Source organism: Elephas maximus, chromosome 9 (genome assembly GCF_024166365.1).
Source record: "Elephas maximus indicus isolate mEleMax1 chromosome 9, mEleMax1 primary haplotype, whole genome shotgun sequence".
Lineage (NCBI taxonomy): Eukaryota > Metazoa > Chordata > Mammalia > Proboscidea > Elephantidae > Elephas > Elephas maximus.
This window is the reverse complement of record NC_064827.1, coordinates 66,813,077-66,833,662: the sequence shown is the minus strand read 5'-3', so window position 1 is coordinate 66,833,662 and position 20,586 is coordinate 66,813,077. Positions and strand designations below refer to the sequence as shown.

General features: G+C 42.9%; 1 protein-coding gene across 6 annotated transcripts in view; it reads left to right on the top strand.

Annotated features, from left to right (window-relative positions):
* The window catches only part of ASTN2 (astrotactin 2), a 1,062,617-nt gene that overhangs the window by 140,516 nt on the left and 901,515 nt on the right, over positions 1–20,586 (top strand). For all 6 annotated transcript variants that reach the window (XM_049897085.1, XM_049897083.1, XM_049897084.1 and 3 more), the window contains exon 3: positions 536–723. In XM_049897085.1, coding sequence (XP_049753042.1) covers positions 536–723 — 188 coding nt within the window. The remainder of the gene's footprint in view (positions 1–535; positions 724–20,586) is intronic.

The window sequence follows — 20,586 nt, the reverse complement described above, 5'->3', positions numbered from 1 at the left end:
CATGCAAGGTGACCCTGAGACACCTCGGCTGGGCCTAATGCTCTCTTGAGCCTTCCCAGCTCTGAGGTTCTGCGGTTTTGCCATGACTACATCCATCTCAGTTTCTAAGGGATTTGCACTCTGAACTTCCATTCCTCTCACAGATTTCCTCCCTTGCCTTCTAGTTCCACGGCTGCAGAAGGATGTTAAGGGCTTTCATCCTCTTGCCTAGTTTGATTCTACTGCTTGAAAAGAATAAATTACCTTTTTATGCATGGTGTTATAAAAAGGGCATCACCTTTGGCATTAGACAGGCCTGGGTTCAAGTCCTGGCTCTGCCACTTACTAGCTCTGTTACTTGGGGACCCATCCTGGGTACAGTTGACCCATCTATAAAATAGAAATGATGATCCCTGGCTTATAGGTTTGATGTAAGGAAAGGTCTCTGGCTCAAAGTGGGTGCCTTCTGAGTCCCTGAATACCCTTGGCTTCTTCTCTTTCCCAAGTACCAAGGCCAGGCACGCAGCTCACTGGCACCTTGGGTCTTGTCTTGCAGAGATGTCTGGCACAGCGGCGGACATTTCGCTGGTGCACTGGAGACAGCAGTGGCTGGAGAATGGCACCTTGTACTTCCACGTCTCCATGAGCAGCTCCAGCCAGCTGGCCCGGGCCACTGCCCCGACACTCCAGGAGCCCTCGGAGATTGTCGAGGAGCAGATGCACATCCTCCACATTTCCGTGATGGTGAGTGATAGGGGAAGTGCTGGGGGGCCGGGGGTGGCAAGGCAGAGAGACAGAGAGGGTGGAGGGAGGTTGCCGGCAGATGGAGGGAAAGAGCTGGCCATGTGCGAGAGATTAGAATGATAAAAGGAAGGTCAGATGGATTCCATGGTGTCACTTGAACTGATGCATACCCATCCATCATCTGTCAGCTGTGACAAACTAATTGTGCTTCGGAGAAGAAAATAAAGGGTCTCCAACTCTTTGGCCTTTTGGCAGACATCTCTAGGAATAGCTGTTTAACATCTGTCACGTGTGTGGCCTGTCTTGTTGGGGGCTGAGTTTCAGTGCTTCAAAATATAACTGGCCTTTCCAGGAATGACTACACACACAAAATCAGAATGGGGCTGCCCTTTCCGGAGTGCCCTTGATATGCCAGGTGCTTTAGCCTTCACAACAAGCCTTGCAGCATAGATACTGTGTGGTGGTCCTTGGAGCTGGGTTGTGCGTAGTCTACGGGATTGCACATGGCAGCCCCTCCATTATGCTCAATATATAGTTCTGAACACTGAGTCGGAGGAGCTTGCCAAGGGACATAACTTGTAAGAGATGGAGCTGCTTTTGGGTATTTGAACCCCAGCAAATCTGGCTACAAAACCTGAACTAAGTCTTCCATACCTTGTCTTCTCTCAATGAAAGAATTTATTGAGTATCTCTTAGGTGTCAAGCACTGTGCTCGACTCCTTTATGGGCATTATCCCATTGTGCTGGCACTAAATAGGCATGATGTTAGGCATGTCACGTCCACGTTAGAGAGGATGTTGTGGACATAGAGGTGATGTGGCCTTCCATCTCTCTTGGCCTCCCATCCAGAGCTCTCTGAATTTGCCAGCTCTTAGAGAGAGCTGCTAGGGCTGTAATCACTGAGTGGTAGTCTAAAATGGTTTCTTTAAAAAGCTGTAATTAATGCCTTTGCATGGTAGATAGAGGAAAACAAATTCAGTATGCAAAAGTACAGGGTCTAATGGGCTTGGGAAGAGATCTGATAATAACAACACCTGACACCCACTAATGCTTTTTACTCCTCAAAGCCACTCTTACATTATTTTCTCCTTCTGCACAACCCTGCCAGATACTGGAGGGTAGGAACTCTTATCCCCAACTTATATATCAGGAAGGTATGGCTCAAAGAGGTGAAGTGACTAGTATAAGACCACACAGAAAAGCCGGGTTTACCTCCCCACCTCTTCCTCCATTGATTCCTGCATTGAACAGTCAGCACATATTTATGGATAGTCTACAATGGAGCAGACCTTTGGTTTTGGTCTCTGTTCGTCTTGTTTGTCTGCACGTAACACCCTGCATTAGACATTCTGATTAGGGCTAAGTAAGAGCTCGGGAGTTTTCTCTTTTTGGAAAAACACACACATAGCCCAGCCAGACAGCAACGTTAATTTTGGACCTAACGCATGCTCATCACGTGGAGGAACAAATCAAGGCCTTTGTGTTATTCATGGAATGAGTGTGATAGACTTTTTTCATATATATATTTAGCGAATGATGCAGCCACACGCCCAGCCAAATGGGTGCCTGCATGCTAACTTTTGGGTGCCAGTTTATAAGCACCATCTCAGGGTACTTGCTGAGCTCCTCATGGGGCATGTGGCTGCTCTTCTTCCTTTATTGTTTGCGAGTTAGACTCCTTTTTGACTAATATGTATTAAACATATTTCTGTGTTCTGGGCACAGCATTTACTTATGTACATCCTTTCTGTAACCCAGTAACTTAGGTAGTATTATCTCAATTATAAATGAATCTTGAATGGGTTTTCACTGCCTGCAAGCCCAGTGTTTATTCTGCTGTATCAGACTGCCACCCCAAGGAGTGTAGACCTTCCTCACTGTGATAGTTAATGTTATGTGTCAACTTGGCTAGGCCATGATTCCCAGTATTGCGTAATCTTCCACCATTTTGTGATGTGATGTTTTGCTTCTCTAGAGAACCCAGCCTAAGACACTCACCTTTCCCTTCTGCTCAGTGAGTTCAGTTTGGAAAGAAGAACTCACTAAGACCTAGATGTCCAAAAATCTTTTCAAGATTTGCCTCTAAGAGTAGGAAGTGTGGATGTTTGCAACTCTAGATTCTCCCTGCTCACCTGCTGAAGTGGCCCAAGGCTACCTGTTTGTGGTTGGTCCTACAAGTTCTGTCTCCTCTTCAGTGCTCAAAAATCTGGATATTTCCTGTCCCCAAGCTGAGGAGACAGAGTCGGGTCCCTGAACTCCAGGGTGTCCACTGATGGAAGTCCAGCCTCTCATAGGTTAAATGTGCCTTGGAGAACATGGCCCTCTATCAAGAGAAAGGATAGCACAGAGGTTAGAAGCTTACACTCTGGAGCCCAGTGCCTGGGCTTGAAGCCGCACTCTATCACCTAACTCTCTGGATGCTCTTGGGCAAAATATTTAACCTCTCTGTGCCTTGTTTTTGTCAACTGTAAAATTAGAATTATATTAATACTTATCTTGTAGGTTTTTTTTTTTTTTTTCAAACACTTGGATCAGAGGAGCTTGGCACATAATAGTATTAGTTTTCATTATTAATGGTGCTTTAGTTGAAAAATTTGATATGTACTGATTTATTACACCTTTTCATTTCATAGATGGATAAACAGAGGTTGAAAGACAGGCTTGGACTTGTCCAGGTCCCATGGCCAGTCAGTGGGCTTGGCCTGGAATCTGGGCATTTCTGCAACTCAGACCTGGCCTTACTTTTCTCCCCACAGACAGTTCAGCAACAACAAAAAGCGTGTTGGCTTTTTTCCCCCAAGCAGTCATTCAAGATGGCATTCGAGGTTACTGGGATCTCTCTCCCCATTTCACAGATGAGAAATCTGAGACTCAGTGAGTTTAATTGACTTGCACAAAGGCTCCATGACTTGGCACAAAGGTAGTCCTGGGACTAGGCTTTTTCCAAGACTTGAACCTTGTGCCACGTGGCTGCTCATGACACCATGGTTCTGACCTGGCCAACTGCCCCGTTGTTTTCATCTTTGGTGAAGATCCTGAGATGATTTGTGAGAAGACCCAAATCATCTAGTAAAATCTCAAATAAATCTAGAGGCCAGAGCCAGTGATCCCCTTTCTCAGCAGAAATATCCTCCCTGCCCAGGCAGGAAGCCAACTTCTGCTTAGCCTCCACAACCTGATACAATCCATACCCACTAGAGGGGATCCAGCATGCTTTCTAGGGCTTGTCAAGTCCTGAACTGAGCATCTACTTGGTCCCAGAAAGTTGCATCATCTATTAACATCCCAAAGAGTGAGACAATGAGGAGGTACTCAGTGAAACCCTCTCCAGAAAAAGAGGATGGACGGTCATCTTTTCTAGTTCCCTGCCTCAGCTTCAGTTACTCCAAGCAGTCACATGCCCTCCTCAATAGCACAAATGGTGTGATACAGAGAAGACAACAGAGATTTGGAACTCAGTGGACCTGGCTATGAATTCAGACTCTTTTATTCCCTGTTCCCTGACAGTTTTACCCTGGCCAAGTCCCTTTACCTCTCTGAGCCTCACTTTCCTTATCAGTGAAACAAAAGTTATTATACCAGCCTCAGGGGTTTTTGACAGGAGTAGAAGGAAGATATAAATAGTACCTAATATTCAGCAAAAAAAAAAAAATTTTTTTTTTTTTAATATTCAGCCTAGCACATTGTGGGTAAGCAGTAACCGACCAAGTAAATAAATAGAACAAAATAACAAACCAGTTGCCGCAAAGTCGATTCTGATATATGGTGACTCCATATGTGTCATAGAAAACCTGTGCTCCATAGAGTTTGCAATTGCTATGATCTCTTTGAAGTAGATTCTTAGACTTTTCTTCCTAGAAATCTTTGGGTGGGCTTGAACCACCAACTTTCTGGTTAGTAGCCTACCGTTCAACCATTTGTGCCAACCAGGCACAATTAATATTGCCATTGCAGCAATGTTTAAAGGATTCCAGTCTAGGACTAAGAAGACTTCAGGTTTAGTTTCATTTCTGATGCTATTTTTGCTGTTTATTCTAGACAGATAATCACAATACCTAACATTGAATACTATATGTCAGGCACTGTTGCAAATTTTTTATGCATTATCATATTTAACCCTCACAGTAAGTCTTAAGGTGGATATTATTATTATGCTCATTTCATAGGTGAGGAAACTCAGATGTTTAAAAATAGCTGTCTGTGTGAACTTGGTCACCTAAAGGTTAATTAGTAAAGCCAATATTTCACTCTCTATGGGCTGACTCCAGAGCCTCTGCACTTAATCTCTATAGCTGACCATCACTTTTCTTCTTGGTGCATTAATTCTGACTTAAATTCTAAGATTTCATGAGTGAGTTATTGGACTCCCCCCTTCATGGAATCCATGAAATACATCGAGGGAGTTTATGACTTGGAAGTCACCTCAAACATTGAGCTATGGCTCTACCCTTAGCTTTACAACCTTAGTCAGATCAACTTGATCATCTGTAAAACTGGAATAATATTTCCCAACACTTATAATTGTTCTAAGTATCAAATGAAGTCACATATGCAAGTGCCATGCACGAAGAATATAATGGTTACCATTATTAGGGACTTCCTATGTGCATTCTTCAATTTAATTTTTCTAATACCTTTATGAGTTTTTTTTTTTATGAGTTAGGTAGAGTTGTTATCCTTGATTTACCGGTGAGGAACCCGGGAGTGTTACCAGGTGGAAATCCCAGGTTCTTAATCAGCATGAGTCGTATTGGCCAATAAATGAGAGATGGAAGTGGGAGAACAAAAAAGCCACCTTTATTTTGTTGTACAAGGAAGTGGAGTCAGCCGGAGCTTACTGCTGCCAAGACTGCTTGCCAAGGATGGGCAGGTAGGTTACTTTTAAAGGGGTTTACAAGTAGGTAGTTCATACAAGTTATATCAGCAACATTCTTACTCATACTTCCAAGGTGCAATGGGGTTTACATATAACCTCCAAGCAAAAGCAGGATTCAAATGCAAAGCTGAGGGGGTGGGGAGGAGTCCAGCAAAGGAAAGGATTTTGCAAAACAGCACTCTAGGGGAGGAAGCCAGGTAAAGAATAAAGCACTGTGGGGGTTCTGTCTCAGGAGTTCTTGGAGTTTTTCAACTTGTTCAAGTTCTCACCACCAATACTGTTAAAGGTGGGATTCCGGCTCCCGTCTGTCCAAATTGAGAGCCTGTACTCTAATTCTGCATGACATGGTCCCTGGCATCCAGTAAGTGCTCAGAAAGTACTAGCCATTATTAAAATGTTAGCTGTAGTGAGGGCCCATCATGCCTGTCATTTATGGAATATTCAGTCGGGGTTCTCAAAGCTCTTGATAGAACTTGGAAACGTGTCAATTGGGAAGAGAGGAGTTGTTCATGCCAGCAATTTATAGATAGGAGAGAAGAAAACCAGAGGAGGCTGAGTAACTTGGCTGCGGTGCAGAGAGTCAGGAGAGAACCTGGGGCTTGAATCCTGCTCTTAGATGCTCTTTGTATTGATCACCAGCACAGGATACCACAGGTGCTTCACTACCACCAGCTCAGTTTGGGAACTAGACATGCAAATGTGAATAGTAAGGGAAGAGGCCCCTTCAGATTCCTTATGGAGAAAGTGGGGGAGCTTGCTGCTTCAGATGGCCATGAGGTTAAATGCAAAGAAATCCTACCAAATGTGATCAGAACTTTTTGTTGATTCTTTGCATTTAGGTGTTGTTGTCATTAGGTTTTGGTTTGGGGTTTTTTTTGTTACATTGGCATTTCAAGGTATATTTTACTTTGGCCTTGATTACAATTTCTTTCAACAAAAATGGCTATCACTTGTGGCTCAGAGGGTTAGTCATGTAACCATAACCCCTCTCCCCTGACCCTTGTGAGCAGTGAGAAACATGACATCATTTTAATATGGTGTATCTTGTCTTAAAGATGTCCACCAGCGTCACTGGATGGAAACTGTTTAAGACCAATATCTTCCTTTGTGGCTCTTTTTTTTTTTTTTTTTTTAAATTCCTTTTTGTCTTTTTGGTGACAAAGTGGCTTAAGAAAGGGATGAAAGGAAATGATGTCTGGCTTGATGTAAAGAAGAGAAGACCTTTGAGGACACATTTCTTTCTGAAGGCCCATCCCACAGAAAATGCTACAGATTTGTACTAGTGGAGGTGGGGGGCAAGAAGAGGGTGCTACAAGGAACAAAATTCCATCCATGGCAGAACAAAACTTTCAAAGTGTTTGAGCTATCCAACAGTAGAGTGAACTGAGTCATGGTTAATGAGTTCCTTGTCCCTGGGGTTATGCAGACTGAGGCTAGAAGCTCTATTCATCAGAATTTTGGGAGAAATTTATCAGATAACTAGTAAATTTGATGACAGTTGAAGTTTCTTCAAACTTAGAAGATCTATGATTCTTTGACATAATAATATACACAAAAATACTCTGAGGAATATAAAATACCACATAAGTGCAGGTAGTACCTGACTTAAGACGGGGTTCCATTTCAACAACTCCATGTTAAGTCAGCTCAGACATTAAGTCGAATACCTCTTTTTTAATATGTTTAATTTTCATTGCCTTTTTTTTAATTATTATTATCAGTGTCTTTATAAATCCAAGAATAAAAAAATAAATAAGGACAATCATAAGTGCAATTGGTCGTAACTTGAATACGTCATAAGTCGAGGAATACCTGTATAAGAAATCATTATTACCATTCTCAATCAGTAGCTTTGTTTAAAGGACCTGTGTCATGTTGCATTAGTACTATTTAAAACTTTCTGTGAATGATGAATTTAGATCATTTCCCCAACCATGATACTTATTCATTCCCAGCATTTCATTTATTCCTTCATTTGTTGATTCAGTCATTCAACCATGCAACAACTGCTGATCTGCCTACTAACCCTAAAAAACCTATCTGCTAGAAAAAAAAAAAAAAAATCAACCACAAGCTCAGAGTGAGTCAACTGTGACATCTGACTGATAAAAGTGGTCTTCCATTTTAAGATGTATTAATGTCGAGAAGACAAAGCAAAGTATTATAATGACATGTGCAAAGAGCTGGAGATGGAAAACCAAAAGGGAAGAACACGCTCAGCATTTCTCAAGCTGAAAGAACAGAAGAAAAAAATCAAGCCTCGAGTTGCAATAGTGAAGGATTCCATGGGGAAAATATTAAACGACGCAGGAAGCATCAAAAGAAGATGGAAGGAATACACAGAGTCATTATACCAAAAAGAATTAGTCGATATTCAACCATTTCAAGAGGTGGCATATGATCAGGAACTGATGGTACTGAAGGAAGAAGTCCAAGCTGCTCTGAAGGCATTGGCAAAAAACAAGGCTCCAGGAATTGATGGAGTATCAACTGAGGTGTTTCAACAAACAGAGGCAACGCTGGAGGTGCTCACTCATCTATGCCAAGAAATATGGAAGACAGCTTCCTGGCCAACTGACTGGAAGAGATCCATATTTATGCCTATTCCCAAGAAAGATGATCCAACCGAATGTGGAAATTATAGAACAATATCATTAATATTACACGCAAGCAAAATTTTGCTGAAGATCATTCAAAAGCGGCTGCAGCACTATATCGACAGGGAACTGCCAGAAATTCAGGCTGGTTTCAGAAGAGGACGTGTAACCAGGGATATCATTGCTGATGTCAGATGGATCCTGGCTGAAAGCAGAGAATACCAGAAGGATGTTTACCTGTGTTTTATTGACTATGCAAAGGCATTCGACTGTGTGGATCATAACAAACTATGGATAACACTGTGAAGAATGGGAATTCCAGAACACTTAGTCGTGTTCCTGAGGAACCTTTACAGAGATCAAGAGGCAGTTGTTCGGACAGAAGAAGGGGATACTGATTGGTTTAAAGTCAGGAAAGGTGTGCGTCAGGGTTGTATTCTTTCACCATACCTATTTAATCTGTATGCTGAACAAATAATACGAGAAGCTGGACTATATGAAGAAGAACGGGGCATCAGGATTGGAGGAAGACTCATTAACAACCTGTGCTATGCAGATGACACAACCTTGCTTGCTGAAAGTGAAGAGGACTTAAAGCACTTACTAATGAAGATCAAAGATCACAGCCTTCAGTATGGATTATACCTCAACATAAAGAAAACAAAAATCCTCACAACTGAACCAATGAGCAACATCATGATAAATGGAGAAAAGATTGAAGTTGTCAAGGATTTCGTTTTACTTGGATCCACAATCAACAGCCATGGAATCAGCAGTCAAGAAATCAAAAGATGCCTTGCATTGGGCAAATCTGCTGCAAAGGACCTCTTCAAAGTGTTGAAGAGCAAAGATGTCACCCTGAAGACTAAGGTGCACCTGACCCAAGCCATGGTATTTTCAATTGCATCATATGCATGTGAAAGCTGGACAATGAATAAGGAAGATGGAAGAAGAGTTGACGCCTTTGAATTGTGGTGCTGGCGAAGAATATTGAATATACCATGGACTGCCAAAAGAATGAACAAATCTGTCTTGGAAGAAGTGCGGCCAGAATGCTCCTTAGAGGCAAGGATGGCGAGACTGCGTCTTACATACTTTGGACATGTTATCAGGAGGGATCAGTCCCTGGAGAAGGACATCATGCTTGGCAGAGTACAGGGACAGCGCAAAAGAGGAAGACCCTCAACGAGGTGGATTGACACAGTGGCTTCAACAATGAGCTCAAGCATAACAACGATTGTAAGGATGGCACAGGACTGGGCAGTGTTTCGTTCTGTTGTGCATAGGGTCGCTATGAGTCGGAACCAACTTGACGGCACCTAACAACAACAACAAGTTTTTTGAACCACAGAGATTATGGATGACACCTGCAATGTTGTGTTTACTTTTGGAGACCACATGTTAAGAGAAAAAGTTATGGGAAAATAATCAAGGCAGTGAAGAACTTTGAAACAATAATAACAAGCAATATTAAAGTGCTTAGTATGTTGGAAGTATTTGACACATATTTAAATCATTTAATTCTTATGATAACTCCAACTCAATTGGTATTATTTTGTCCGATTGTTGAGAAAAAAATAGAGAGAGAAGGTAACTAACTTTCAAGAACTGTGGTCTCAGTGTCCAGAGGTTCACATTCTGGCTCCATAACTGAGTTATTAGCCATGTGACATGGTCAGGTTCTTTCTGCTTCTGTACCTCAGAGGGCTGAGGATTACCTAAAATGAAATACATAATACATACAAACTAGTATATGACACCCAGTCGGTGCTTTGTAAGTATATGACCCTGCTACTTTTAAATGATATTTCTGTCCTATTTATAAATGATATTACTGGAGGACACCCAGTAGGCAACCAGGGGGAGCTGAAACCAAGACATAAACTGTGGATCCCAAAGGCCTTTCAGAGAGAAGGCAAAGTAGTGACGAAAACAGATCCTGACGAAGAGGAGTTATTTTAAACGGGAAGGTGGCAAAAATCCAGTGGTGGAAAAACAGTTATACACATAGCACAAGAAGTTATGGCCTGGACTCAGGTGTCACTGATGTGCTTCATGGCTTTAGGCAAGCCACATGGCTTTTTTTAGCCTCAGTGCCCTATTGCTAAATTGAAATGGCCAATATTATATCAGTTGCCGAGGCATGTCGAAGTTTGGCGATTCAGATATCCTAAGTCCATTTGTGGAGTCCCTGGGTGGTGCAGATGGTTAATGTGCTCAACTGCTAACCCAAAGTTTGGAGGTTCAAGTCTACCCAGAGGCACCTTGGAAGAAAGGCCTGGTGCTCTACTTCTGAAAAATTAGCCACTGAAAAACCTATGGGGCAGAGTTCTAGTCTGACACACATGGTGTTACCTTGAGTCAGAATCGACTGAACAGCAATTGGTACTGGTATCGGTAAGTATGTTTTTACATAAATGAGCCATTTACTCCGTGAATCCCATTCACATTTTTTTGTTGTTGTTGTTCAGAACATGGAATTTTTTAAACCAAAAAGTTCATGAACCTTGTAGCTTGCCCTTGACTGTCTCAACAACAAGGATTCTCTAAAAGCCTGCAGAGTCTCTAGCTAGGCTTGTGGGCATATTAGGGGAATAAGTCATGGCTTCTCTCTTTTTTTTCTCTCTATAGGGAATGTGGTTTCTCTCCCACAACAGTTAGGGATGTAGCACAGGAATGCAGAAAGAAATGGGATTTGTGAGTCAAGAGGGTTGGTTTTAAGCTTAACTCTATCATATACTAGCTTTAGAGGTTTGCACAAGTCGTCTCATCTCTCTAAGCAAAGTGGACGTAAAATTAAAGTTGTAACATTGAATTGAGACAATGCACATGAAAGCATTTGGCTAGATTTTCCCAAGAGCAATTGAATTATAAAATATGGTTGTAAATGTTAAATCTGGAAGCATTGTAGGCCTCGAAGAATCCACCTCTCCAAGATGAGTCAGTTTTTGCTCATTTATCTACAAACTACCCCAAATCTCTGTGACTGCCCAAACGATGCCTTATTTCTCACATGTTACCTGTCAGCAATTGCAGTCATTGTGGCTCAGCTCTGTGTGTTTTTTCATTCTGTGGCTTTAGATGAATGGACAGCCTCAGTCCCATGTGTGTGGGAAAGAACAATAGAGCAGGCAGGAACTCAGGATGCCTCTTACATCTGATGCTTAGACGTAGGTTTTCTCGTGTTCTGTTGGCCAAAGCACATGATATGGCCAAGCCCAAAGCCAGTGACAGGAGTTATGCAATCCTTTACATAAGTGGGGGTGGGAACAGCTTCAAACTGTAATAGAATATACTTACCCTTGTTTTACAGATGGGGAAAATATGGCTCAGAAAATGAGTGTAGCTCATGAGGGTCAAGCCACAAGAAAATGCCAAAGCAGGGACTAGAGCCCAGGGCATCTGTTTCTATGGGGCCTGTTGCTGTTTACTTCTGTCCCTGGGCCCCCTTATCCTCTGTTCTCCATCTCTACCAGTTTACTTAGGTCAATGAGTAAACCCAGCTGAAACAGGCTTAGCCAGAGTGAGATGACAAAGGCATCCTGGACCTGGCAAGAGGCAACCAGGGAAGAGGGCCTGAAGGCAGTTCCTTTTAAACTTCTATCTGAGGCAGAATTGCATGATGAGAGTGTGCCCAAGGAAACATAAAACTGAGCAGTGTGAGACAGAGGGAGACAGAAACACAGACCGGAAAAGTAGACACCAGCCCATATTTATTGAGCAACTATTCTCTGCGAGGTATATAGAAACCACCAGAGACAGAAATGAAAAGGAAAAAGGAGCCAATGCCAGTCAGAAAAATGTAGAAAAATAAAGGGAAATCAGAAGAAATAGATAGAAAATGATTTAGTAATAAAAACAGAGACAGATAAAGAGGAAACAGGATTTAAAAACATGGAGGAAGCAACACAGAAAGAGGAAAGAGAGAAATGGAGAGCAGAGTGAGAGGAACAGGAGGCAGATAGAACTCCAATTCCAAGAAGAGCAGTGGATGGAGAAGTAAGGGGAGGTGGTCACTAGGGGTGAGGAGGAAGTCAGGGCTGATAAAAGGAGTACCCAGCAGAAGTCCTAGAGGGCCTGGAGCCTGGGGCACCGAGCACTGGGTATCTTAGAAGAGTCAGCAGAGGGAAAGAAGTCCCAGAGAAGGAAGGGAGGGAAGAGATCCAGACACTGCAGAATCGCAAATCAGGGAGAGGCCAGACAGGTTGGCAGGAGAGTCAAGGAGAATAGGCTCAATGTGGCCATTCCCCTCTGCTCCAGCTTCCTCTTATGCCACATTTTACTTTCCTTCCAGAAAAAAACAAAAAAAAAACTCTTGCCTTCGAGTCAATTCCAACCCATAGCAACACTTTAGGACAGAGTAGAACTGCCCCATGTTGTTTCTAAGGTTGTTATCTTTAAGAAGCAGACTGCCACGTTTTTCTCCTGTGGAGTGGCTGGTGAGTTCAAACCACCGACCTTTTGGTTAGCAGCTGAGCTCTTAACAGCTGCGTCACAGGGCTCCTTTTCCTTCCAGAACCAGGGGCTTTTGTATGGTCTCCTAACAAGGACATAAAATGAACGTGAGGAGAGTGTGGATGTGTACTGTTTACGCTTGTTCCCCCCTTTAGGCATGTCCCAAGTCAGCCCACAGTAAAAATGGGAGGGCGGTTTCATTTTGGATACTTGGGAGCTTCCACTTCTCTCTTCAATTAATCCCCTTTCTCTGCTACCTTTTATCCTCAGAAAGCAGCTTGGTTTGGTTGGAAATAATGTAGGTTTGGGTCAGACAGATGTGGATTCAAATCATGCCTCTTCCTCTTACTGTTCTTTGTCTGTAGGCACATTACTGACCCTCTCTCAGTCTTGCTTTCTCCTGAATTTTTAATGAGGCTATTGATACCAAGGAGTCCCTTGGTGGTGCGAATGGTTAAGCACATTCAGCTGCTAACTCAAGTCCATCCAGAGGCCCCTCAGACGAAAGACCTGGTGATCTACTTCTGAAAAATCAGCCCTGGAAAACCCTACGGAGCACAGTTCTACTCTGGCACACATGGGATCACCATGAGTTGGGGATAGATGCCACAGTGACCGTTTTCTGGTTAATAACACTACATTCATGGGGCTGAGGTGAGAAGTGAATGATAAAAGGCATACGAAGATCTGCCATTTAGCTAATAGTATTGTATCAATATTAATTTCTTGATGTCTTAGCACAGTGCTCAGTGAAGGTTCTTTTCCTTTTGCCTTTAAAGAAAAAAATCCCTCCTAATTCTTTGTCATGCTTGGCCTTCACAAAGGTCCTTTGAGCTAAGCTGGGCAGGAGTTATTAAGAAGATTGACTCTAAAATACTGATATAAATAATTAACTAAATAAATACGTAGAGGAGAAGAGATATCTTTTCCTTACAGTAGAATTCCAATTAATACGTGTGAAAGGAAAGAATGAAATAGAAATCGCCATTTGGCCATCACCACTGCAGTAATTGCTACAGGCAAGATCCACTGAGGTATACTCAAATTGGTAGGTAAAGAGAAACAGGATATTTGCAAAGTACCAAAGTGAGTACCAAATTAAAACATCCCTAGATAATGTTTTAATTACCAAAGGAAAATAGTAACTTTACAGTGGCAGAAACCCGGCAATACCACTTGTATTAGCTCCCTGGAGCTATTGCACAAATTACTACAAACTTGATGGTTTAAAACAAATAAATTTATTCTTTCACAGTTCCAGAGGCTGGAAGTCTGAAATCAAGGTGCTGGCAGGGCCACATTCCCTAGAGAACCCATTCCTTGCCTTTTCTGGCTTCTGGTGGCTGCAGGCATTCCTGGGCTTGTGGCTGCATCACTCTATTCCCTGCCTCCATCTTCACATCTTCATGGCTTCTCCTCGGTGTGTCTCTTTTAAGGTTAGCTGTCATCGGATTTAGCGCCCATTAGATAATCCGGGATGATCTCATCTCAAAATCCTGAATTTAATTACATTTACAAATACTTTTTTTTTGTTCAAATAAGGTAACATTCACAGCTTCTGGGGATTAAGGCATAGACATATCTTTTTGAGGGCCACCATTCAACACAGTACACTCCCTTAACCAAGTGATCAAGGTTAACAGCACCAACATCGTGAACCTCCTGATATGTTGCTCTACAGAGGTCACAGGGTCATTTCTGTGGTATTCCTGCCAAAAATGCATAACCTCATTCTATTCATGAGAAAACATCAGACAAATCCAAAGTGAGGAATATTCTACAAAATAACTGACCAGTAGTCCCTGGGTGACACAAGTGCTTCATGCTCTTGGTGCTAAACCAAAGGTTGGAAATTCAAGACCACCCAAAGTTACCTCAGAAGAAAGGCCTGGTAACCTACTTCCAAAATATCAGCCACTGAAAACCCTGTGCAGCACAGTTCTGCTGCGATGCACATTGTGTCACTGTGAGTCGGAGTCTGCTAGACAGCAACCAGTTTCAACTGGTAAGTCTGTAATTCTTTGAAAATAAAAGTTAAAAAAAAGAATAGCATCTCTGGAGCCAGACTGCCTAGTTTAGAATTTTGGCCCCACAGCTTAACTTGCCATGAGACACTAGTTAAGTCACTTAACATCTCTGTGCTTCATTTTTCTCTACTGTGATATGGTGATGATAGTAATGTCTACCTCATGGAATTAAAATAAGGTAGCATATTTAGCATATGCAAACTGTATATAAATGTTGCATCATTGTTGTTAGCCACTGTTGATTCACCCCGACTTATGGCAGCCCCACGCACAACTGAATGAAACACTGCCTGATCCTGTGCCATCCTATGATTGGCTGGGGATTGGGCTGTTGTGATCCATAAGGTTTTTATTGGCTGATTTTTGGAAGCAGATATCCAGGGCTTTCTTCCTGGTCTGTCTTAATCTGGAAATTGTTGAAGCATGTTCAGCATCATAGCAACATGCAAGCCTCCACTGGCAAAGGCATGTTAACTGCACACGAGGTGCATTAGGCAGGAATGGAGCCTGGGGCTCCTGCATGGAAAGCAAAAACTCTAGTACTGAAATCACCAATGCCTCCCTGTTGTATCATTAATATCATAACATGCGCGTTGTATTGTTCTTATTTCATAAATGATGAAACTAAGGCCCCGGAAGCTAACACAGCGCTCTTCTAAGATCACCTGGTCAGGATCAGTGCTCACAATTTAAATGAAGTTTCTGATTTCAAGTGAACTCCCCGCTCTAGAATTTTTCCTCTCGTAGAGGGGCAAGGATGAGGAAGGATCTTTCAAGGGACCATCTCCATAAACCTGCAATCGCTTGGACTCTGTGTACTATTAAGGCAGGTATATCTTCCTGACAGTGAATATTTAGGAGGAATGAAAACAGAAATTTCCAATTTGATTCTCAAAAAAAAAAATCTTAAAAGCCATCTAGTCCAATATCTTTATTTCAGAGTGAAAATGAATACAAAAGTAAAGCCTCTAGAGCTCAAAAAGTGACTTGACCAGAGTCAGGTGGCAAGCCAGTGATGGAGCTTGACCTTCCAATCCAGGTTTCTTGATGGTGTCTGGGCATGTACGTGCATGTGCAAGCCTGTGCGTGTGCATACGTGTATGTGTGTGAGTGTGTGTGTTCCCCACCACACCACACTGCTTAAACCTAGTCCAGCTGTGATCTGCACTCGGCAGAAGGCCTTCATTCCGTGCAGTGGGAGCTGTGAACAGCATAGGCTCCGCACACGACTATATTTCACTTTATTGTGGTAATCATCCTGTCTGCAAACCCTCCGCCACAGTCAAACAATTACCCAGTTCAAACTTCTGCTGCTCATGTTCCCCAGCTCAAGGGCATCTTTAATAGCAAAATAATACTTGTTTTTTCTTCCTTCCCTCTGTTTTTTCCTAATCCCTCCCCGATGAGACATAACATTAATTACAGCAGTTAACGGAAATTCTGTCTCCATTACTGCCTGCCACCTTCTCCATCTTGGCTTCCGCCTCCAAAATTTCTCTCCTGAATGAAGTGGGGGGAGGAGGAGGTATACAGATGTGTGATTGTATTTATTTACCTCGTCTGGGTTGGTGGCCTACCTGCTTTGTGCTGAATCTTAAGTCAAGTAGAATTAATATTTTCACAGGGGGTGTGCTTGAGTGTGGATGCGCGTGTGTTGCGTGTGTGTGCTGACTTCATAATCTAGTTGTCATTTTGAGCTAATTGTGTTGTTTCCGCTTGTGTGGAAGGAAATCTTATCTGTTTTCGATTAAAATTCAATGAAGGTCATAGCGGCTGGAAAACTTACCAGACTGACGCAATTAATGTTCATTTGGCTTTGATAAATTGGAACGTTCCCCTTGATAGGGCTGGAGTGGATTTCAGAAGCAGTAATTCTTCCATTAACTCAATGATTCCGCCTGCGATGGAGGACCTGGTCCTGCTTTTGTTTGTCATCTGTCACTTGGAGGAGCTGGGCATACGTCGGAGATGATTTATCATGATTGCCGCGCCTGCTTGTATAAAAGCGTTTAAAACCACTAATTATTTTTGCCCCCTGTAAATTGCTTGATTAAACAAAATGTGAGGTTGGAATTGAGGTAGACATTCTTTTGTGTGGCACTGTTTCCACACCTGAGTTTCCACAGTTCTAGGGTTATAAATTCCTCTCAAGGGGTAAGTGAAAATGAATCTATCATAGGAATAATACTGAGCGCTTGCTTTAAGCCAGGGAATATGCTGGGAGCTTTATGTGCGTTGTTTTACTTACTCCTTAAAGCAATTCTTTCGGGTAGCTGTTTCCATTTTGGATGTTAAACGTTTCACCCAAGCAATGTAATATTTGAAACCGAGTGTCTTGATTCGAAAGCCCCTCACGTTACACTCTGCCTTAGGATGTTTACATATTGCCTAATATTATTATTTTTTTTTTAATATTATTAAGTTTGACTGTTATCGTTGACATTTGACAAGATGTGGAGCAAGATCTCCCCACATCAGAATCATTTCAGGTGATATAAAAGGCAATTTCCTGGATCCCACCCTAGGAATGCCAGATCTGAACATCTGGCGTGGGGGTCTGGGGAATCTGCATTATGACAACTTTTGCAGCTGATGTTTGCAGGTATTAAAGATAGAGGATCGGTAGGTAACCTACAGCTCATTGAGACCAGCAGTGGGAGAGTCACAGCCTTGGCCCACTCATTTTTCATATTATTAATTTGACTTTACTGATTACTTAAATGCATTACTGTATTTAATTCTCATAAAACCGTGCCAGGCAGGTATTGCTATCTCCCTCTTACAGGTTGAAACCTTGACATTCATAGAGTTAAATGGTCTTGCCCATGGTCACACAGCTAGTGAGAGGCTGAGCCGGGATCCAGACACTGGCTGCAGAGCTCTTGCTTACACACATCTGTCCCTGTCCCCAGCTATCTGTGTCCACAGCCCTCCTTTCTCTAAAATCCTGCCAGGGCACAAGCAAGAGTGGCCTTGGACTTTCCCCACAGACACCCTCTTTAGTTCCTATTTTATAACACTCCTTATGTGTCCTGATGTTCCCCTAATGAAGCATCCAGAGGCCTGCCCTGTCTCAGCCTTCGTTAATAGAGAGTGAAATATGTTGGCGCCTATGCTGGAGGCTTTGTTCAGATGCTGCCCAGAGCCACTGAAGGCTGTCTGGGGGAGATGTGGGGCAGCTCCCCCTCCCTTCGTTGCAGATGATCTTGGGTGAGGGAGGGTCACCTGCAGGGCAGGTCTGGGCTATTACATTGCTTGTAGCATTATGACTGAAGGGAGAGAGGAGAATCAACTGGCCCTGGATCTGTCAGCCTTTTGCTTACTGTGCGGTCTTGGGCTAACTACTTGCCCTCTCTGAGCCTTGGCTTTCACAAATGTAAAATAGGGTACCTTTCTTAATAAAATCATAATGAGAAATGGAAGCATCCATGTTAAGAGCCAAACCTGGTGCCTGATAAATAAATGCTCAATATATTGTACCTATTCTTAAAACTCAGATGCTCTTGACCCACTAACGTGAATAGAACATGTCCCCATTTTATATTTCATTAAAATCTCCTGACAATATATTAAGCAGGTGTTCTTGTTAACATTATATTACAGCGGAGGAGACCAAGCTTCAAAGAAGGGGCTTGCTTGGGGGTTATGCAGTTGGCCAGTGCTAGGAGGAGAAGGCTTTGAATCCCTACCCCACTGGGGAAGGTGGGGCCGTGGGTGGATATTTCTCTGAAGTCCTGCAGATGGATGGCTTAAGGTCCTCGGTGAAATTTGGGCTGGACACTCAGCTTGCCCTCGCTTTTGAGATTCAGAATGGCAGGGGATTGTGTTTAGTCCCTCCCACACCAAATAGCTGAGGGACCTGGGGAGCTGTAATAAGTCTCTTCTTTCTCCCCAGACTTGTCCTCTCTTGCTCCTGGAACAAAGGTGAAAGAACAAATGAGGAAAGAGGGGAAGAAGTGATCATAAAGTAGAAACGGAACAGGGGGGATGAAAAGGAAAAAAGGAGCGAAAAGATCAGAGAGGTTTTAGAAGAGAGGGGAAGTGCCTGGCATATAAAAGCTGCTCAGTAAACTGTCAGATGGACGGTTGGAGAGGTAGGTCGTCGAATGATCTCACTGTGTATTGCATTTGTGAATTTTTCCTGATATCACTGAATGCAGATTCAGAAGTTGCAAGGAGAGGCACTGATAACCTCCATTTAGTTACAGCAACTGTTTTTATTTTGTCTGCCTATTATATGTCACATCTTCATATAACATACTTTGTCACACACTAACTCATTACATTTTGTAAAAACTGTACCTGTTAATGATTATTCACAGGTGAGGTGTTTAAAAATATGTTCATTTTATGTACAGAGAAACTGAGACTGCTCAAGTTCACACAGCTGCTCAAGACATGGATTCTTGGTCTGTGCTTCACCCACGAATACAATGATTATTGTTGCTAGCTGCCATCGAGTCAGCCCCGTCTCATGGTGACCCCATGGCAACGAGATCCAACTGTTGTGATCATAGGGTTTTCATTGGCTGATATTTGAAAGTAGATCACCAGGCATTTCTTCCTAGCCTGAGTCTGGAAGCTTTGTCGAAACCTGTTTAGCATCATAGCAAAGCGCAAGCCTCCACTGACAGACAGGTGCATTGACTGGGAAGTGAACCCTGGCCTCCCATGTGGAAGATTAAAATTCTACCACTGAACCACCAATGCCCCCTAGTATATTGATTAAGACCAGAATAGTTGCAATATCAGGTAACACAGAAGATAGAGGCCCACAGCTTGTCAAATGTCTGTTCCTCCACTTACTACCTATGTGACCTGGAAACAGTTTCCTAGCCTGTTAGAGTGACACAGTGGTGAAGTGCAGTCTCAACAAGGTAATGAGAAGGAAGTGATTGGCAACTTGCCTGTCAAAACCAAAAACCCAAACCCACTGCTGTCGAGTCAATTCCAACTCAGAGTGACTCTGTCAGACAGAGTATACCTGCCCCATAGGTTTCTAAGGAGCAGCCAGTGGATTCCAACTGCTGACCTTTTGGCTAGCAGCCAAGCTCTTAACCACTGTGCCACCAGGGCTCCAGTGTACAATAAATGGCAACCCTAGAGCTGTGAACACTTAGTTTTTTTAAAAATATCTTCCATATCCTGTTTCCTTGACTTTGAATTGGTGATAATAACTCATATCTTAAAAGATCATGCTAAATGAAATGAGATGACCCAGGCAGAATGCCTAGTATAGTAACTGACACAAAAATAGATGCCCAGTTCAGGTGACTAGGATTACCATTCCTGGCAGCCTCCCAGCCACCCTACGGATTAGAGAGTCTTCAACTTGAGAACTTCTTTGATCAATCAAAGACCATGTTTCTCTGGCCTGCTCCATCCCAGGCAGCTGCTGGAGGCCCTGCGTGGAGGAAGGCCTGTAGCCATGGGAGGTGACAGTTGGGGGTCTCAGAGCCTCCCCGGGGACTGTCTCCTGCTCCTCAGGAGGTGAAGAAATGGCTGGCCTCACCAAGTGGTGCAAAGTGAAAAATGAGGTTGTGAAGCAGCAACAACATCTGTGTCATCATTTTTGCACCAGGAGGTCAACCGGCTTCATAAACTGTGCCGCTGCCAGAGAGGTCTTCGTTTAGGAATTAATTAAGAGCAGCAAAGAACTGCTGCCCATGCAGATTTCTGTCTCTGGAAGTTATAAAAAGCAGATGGATTTTAAGCAAATGCATTTTTCACCCTTTAACACACAGATTAGAGCAGAGCAGGGGGTGCGGGGGAAACGGGCGTTGAAAAGTGACACTGGAGCTCTCTTCTTGGCCCACTTTGGTGTGCTCAAATGCACAGCCCCATCCTGGTTTTGCTGCTGTAGTTTGTACATTGGTAAAATTTTGGTATGGTTAATAGTAAACTCTGC